The sequence below is a fragment of the Myzus persicae genome, unplaced genomic scaffold, assembly GCF_001856785.1.
Source record: "Myzus persicae strain clone G006 unplaced genomic scaffold, MPER_G0061.0, whole genome shotgun sequence".
NCBI lineage: Eukaryota > Metazoa > Arthropoda > Insecta > Hemiptera > Aphididae > Myzus > Myzus persicae.
Window position 1 is genome coordinate 1 of NW_019104129.1, and position 5,200 is coordinate 5,200.

At 30.3% G+C, this 5,200-nt stretch overlaps 1 protein-coding gene across 1 annotated transcript; it reads right to left on the reverse strand.

Annotated features, from left to right (window-relative positions):
* Positions 1–54: 54 nt before the first annotated feature.
* Positions 55–3,900, reverse strand: LOC111039042. Its single transcript, XM_022322321.1, has 8 exons — positions 3,220–3,900; positions 3,000–3,122; positions 1,668–1,739; positions 1,484–1,555; positions 1,321–1,407; positions 1,008–1,258; positions 648–919; positions 55–440 (listed from the first exon to the last, which is right to left on the reverse strand). Exons 1-8 carry the CDS (start codon positions 3,309–3,311, stop codon positions 195–197), a joined length of 1,215 nt encoding a protein of 404 aa, XP_022178013.1. The 5' UTR covers positions 3,312–3,900; the 3' UTR covers positions 55–194.
* Positions 3,901–5,200: the final 1,300 nt, after the last annotated feature.

The window sequence follows — 5,200 nt, forward strand, 5'->3', positions numbered from 1 at the left end:
ATGATTGCAAAAAAAATATAGGTTTCCATTTGAATTTCTAAAGTTGACCCCCCAAAACCCCCCTAAAATGTTGTTAACAATTACAAAATTGGGAAATCATAATAGATGTTTCTAAATCAAAAAACTTTTGTACCATACATTTTTCACTAATTTGAATATTTATATGTTAAAATGGCTGTAACATAAATTTTGAATCACCCTGTACATATAAAATTACCAATTAGTCGATTGTATTTTAGTCCATGCATTTTAATACTATTCATAAAACCTTCGACAACTCCATCTGCTTCCATACTCGTTGATGATTTAGTCCAATTCATAAAGCATTCATGCTTGGATGCAATTTCATTTTTAGTTGCTGATTTTTGGCAAATTACACAGTACTTATTTTTTATACCAATAAACAGTATTTTCTGTGTTTTTAACCCAATTATTGCGACCTAATTCATAAGAGGTACTTAAAATGTATTCATACCTAATATATAAATTTAATTAATTAATAAAAAGCCCAAAAATATTCAGTTAAACTCTAGGAGTTTGCACTTCTTTATCATTATTTTAATTATTGGGGCTAGGGACTCCATCTCCTAAAAAAACCTTAAAATCCGCTCAGAATCTAAAATGTCATATTATAAAATTGGTCTCACCGCTCCAGATAACGCATCATATTTTGTTTTGTAGCTACGCTTCGACCACTGTCCGTCAGCGACTACTGTGCACATGGGAATGCCATCAGAATCTATACTTCCGCATTCTAATGCAATTCGTTTTTCTTCTTCGCCAGCTTTCCTTATTTCTTCCCACGCCGAATCGTGTATTGAATTGGCTACTACACTCTGTAGCTTAACGAAACCGGTACAAGAAAGTGAAGGCATTTCTAAAAACGCAGCAAACTCGGACATTTGGGTGTGGCCGATCCCTGTCAATATAATATGTAGAGTGTAGACACATGATTATTTAGGTATATGTTATACTTTATTTCAATTAATTGAAATGTTGTATTTTACCTATAGCCTGACAACCACTGATTATTGCCTTATTAATTGGTAGACATTTTTGTTGAGCATTTTCTGCAGAGTATATTTTGGACGTTATACCACACATTTTGCACTTAAAATTAAAAACAGAATGAAATCCATAAATTTTTTCCGATTGGAACTGCATATCAATAAAACTGCAGTCCATTCCTCCACTGTGACGAACTTGTATTTGTTGTATAAAAAAAAAAATATCAACAATACGACGTCCAGATAAACAACTAAAATTCCAAAATATAAAATATTATAAACAAAATAACAAATGAAACTATTGAACATTTACCTTTTCGTATCAATATATTCCGATGAACTATTTTCAGTATCATCAACTTGTTGTACATTTAATAGATGCGATGATACACTTAAATCACTAAAATTAAAATTAAAATTAAGTTTTAATTTATGAATTTAAAAAATAATATTAAATTAAAATAAAATATAATTACTCCGATTGAGATAAATATGATTTGTTTGACAACGTTGACAATGAGGGTTCCATAGGTTCTATACCACTAATACTAAACAATGAATTTAAATAGGGTAATGCCGTACTAATATAATATTATTATTAAAAACATAAGTAGATGGTTTTTTTTAAAAGAATAATTAAAAACATATAAGTAATCTTACTTTAGTTCCGACAGTGGTGCACCTTCGAATATATCATTGCAGTCTAAACTGAGGGTTTGGTCAAAATCTGAACTGTAAATGATTATAAAAAATCGTGCAAATGTATTTCTAATATTTCCAAACAGCAAACTACTATTGTGATAACTTATTTTACTAACATTTATAGAAAAATAAAACTAAAACAAAAGTTAGAATTTTCTATTTCATATTATTCACGTTATTGGTCCGTAAATAGTGTTGCGTTTGATTATGTTAAATAAATTAACAAAATATTATAAAAAAAATTATGTATATATATGAATAAGTGACTTTTACTTTATTATTGTAATTATTAAAACTATGACAAAATATTATGTATTTATTATTTGTTTTATAAGTTATAAATATATTTTTAAGAAAAACGATTCTGAGTGAAGATGCCAGATGGTTACTTAGCCTATAATATGTTACGAAGTATACCAACTTATTTGATGATGTAATTGTGAATAAAGTAATTGATTTTAGAATTAGACATTAGTATTTACTACGGAATTTTAAATTCATTTAAAAAAAAAATTACATTTTAAAATGACATTGTGTGTATATAAAATATAATAATGTACTCTAAGTTTCATATAACAACAAAAAATATTTTTAAATTACAACAAAATAACTTAAATCATTATTCTTGGTTTTACTGTGTAATTTCATCCAAATTTCAATTTAAAATGTCTGGGAATTTTTTTATCACTTTGAGAACAACTTATAAGAAACCTTGTATTACATTTTCAAAATTTTCTAGCCAACGAAAAATTTTTTATCGTTATTTAAAAAAAAAAAATACTTAGAAAAATTGAAAATTTCAATTGTCTATAAATAGCTCAAAAAAAGTCAAAACACTTTGAAAATTTAACCCTGTATAGACAACGCTAATATAAATATTTGTTGAAAATTTCAAGTGCTTACAGAAATTATTTTTTGAGTTACAGAAATATTAAATTTTCGTTTTTGTCAAAAATTGGTTTTGCGTAAAAATTCCCGTTTTTTCGTTGTTTTTTTTAAGGTTTTTCCCGACGATTTTTAAAAGTATTGGAAATTTTTCACTTTTGATCCCCCAAAGTACCAACTAGATTCACTTTCCTTTCAGAAACGAAAATTCGAAGATTCTTTAAAATCGAAGCATTATTACTGCTCCAAATATTGTCGTCAGACACAAAAAAAAAAACACACATCATTGTAAAATCAATATATTCATCACTTCGTTCAGAATCTAAAACACCATTACGCTTAGAATCGTCTGCGTGGTCCTTTAAAATATAAATAGTATTTAAACACATAATAGTAATAACTTACCCCGAGAAAGAATCTACTAGTTTATCATTTGAGTTATCTGTCACAGTAATACTAATATTATTACATTGAGACTCAACAATTTCTTCTGTTTGTTCAATGTCTATTCTAGTCGATATAGATTTTCTATAAATTATTTTTAAAATAAAATTCTATAAATGACATATTTGGTAAAATGTCTACATTTTAAATTGTAATAAAGCTCAATTAGAAAATTACTTACAACCCTTTTTTATTTTTTAAATCTTTCATACGTTGACGTAAAGCTTTATTTCCAACTGTCCTTTTTTTTGTACGGAATTTTTTGGGTGACATTTTAATATTTATCACAGAATAATATACAAAATGAAACACTCACAAAAATTCAATTTTTCAACAAACTATAATAATTATACAGTGCTGGCTATTGAAGCGCTAGACATGTAGTGCGCGTCCTCCGCCGTGTCAAAGGCGCAAGTCGCAGCAGTAGATTATACTATAATAGTACTACTATTATAATTTATAATATTGGCAGTTAGTAGCCAGTCACCAAAATTAAATTGTTTCATATCGAAACTATTCCTGGAAACTATTACGGGCGAGCTGATTACCGATAACCATAGCGCGCTAATAATTGCAGTCTATCGTGGTGGGGGAAATCGTATTCGATGTCGCAAGTCGCAACGACCGTAGGGCAGCAGCACACTACAGTAAAGTAAAGTTAACAATATTCAATAAAATTGAAATCTTTACGTAAAAATTGTTTCGCGCGGGAAAGAACCACAAAAACTACAGTCATAACTAAGTAACGAAATTTTCACACTACAAACAAGAGAACTTTGACTGTGCAACCTCGTTTTTATTTTTTCGATATCATTTCTACAAAAAAAGTTATTCAAGTCTGAAAAACACAAAAATAATGATTTTTAAAACAATAAGAACTTTTTTTTAAGAAGCGATATCGAAAAATTAAAAACGAGGTTGCACAGTCCATGGTCTACTTATTATTTGATGAAAATTTCGTTTCTTAGTTATGGCTGTAGCCTTCTCGGTTCTTTCCCGCGCAAAACGGTTTTTACGGACGAATTTATACATGTGTAGCGTCCTCTTAACTGACAATAATTAAAATCGTGTTTATTTCTCGTAAAACTCCGGCGTATACGCTATTGATTGTGTGCATATTGTAATGCCAACTACAATAAATACGTACAGCCGTTTTATACGTGCACGAGAGACTTCGCCGGCTTCGCTTCGCCTGCCCTCGAAGCCGGTGACTTTTGCATAACCACTGGGACGCGCTCGAAATAATGTTCTAAGTATAAATTTGTACGCAAATTAAAAGCAATTACTTTTCGTAATGTGTATATAATTTAGTCGAAAGTCGTAGAAGTAAATAGGTACTGCGACTAATGTACAAACACGCCATATATACCTGCGCACAATGTTTACATTTGCATTCACGAGGCAGACCTTATGATGGCTATAACAGTGTTAACGGCAACCCTATTATGCATTCGAATCGATGTATAGGTATATTATTATGCACATTATAGGTGCCTACTTACTCAAGCAGAACATATATTTGTCTGGATATTATAAAACGTTCCACTGTAAAAACGTCGATCATTGAACCAGTGTTATATTATATTTAAATATAATATGGTCTGATATTTGTGAGCGTTTAGAGGCGGTTAAATGGTGACGAGTGGGATTGTAGTGTCGTGTGTGTGTCTGTATGACGTGTTGTAGTTGTAGTAGCAGTAGTTGGAGGGGGGGGGAAGGTCCACGCGAATTTCAAACGCGATATTTCCATTCATCAAGACAGAACACGACCCGATGAACGCGTGTCATCGATTTACTTAAACTCGTCGATTGCTGGTTCAACGATATGTCAACATACAATTTAACGATGGTTACATTTGACGTAAGTGTTCCACAAATATTGGTGGTAATTCTTCAAAAAGTGTGCGCGACTGCCATTCATTCATACCTATACCATGCGCGGCCTCGTGCTCGTGATTTGCACTTTCGAGACGTAGGTTTAAAATAATATATAATATTGTACGCACACAACTATTACTCACGTGTGCCTATATTATGTATATTGTATATGTATATGCTGTATAATATTTGTACTCGAAAAATAAATGTCCATTGAATTTGTGTTAAAATACGCGTGTTATATATATACCACAATATTATGAACCTACGCATAATATTGTGTA

What these genes read in the sequence shown, in the direction of transcription:
- LOC111039042 (XM_022322321.1), bottom strand. Translation starts at nt 3,311, where the DNA reads ATGTCACCCAAAAAATTCCGTACAAAAAAAAGGACAGTTGGAAATAAA. An exon ending in TTAAAAAATAAAAAAGGGTT is followed by an intron (nt 3,123 to 3,219) that starts GTAAGTAATTTT and finishes AATAATTTATAG; the next exon opens with AAAATCTATATCGACTAGAA. An exon ending in TCATATTTATCTCAATCGGA is followed by an intron (nt 1,408 to 1,483) that starts GTAATTATATTT and finishes TTTTAATTTTAG; the next exon opens with TGATTTAAGTGTATCATCGC.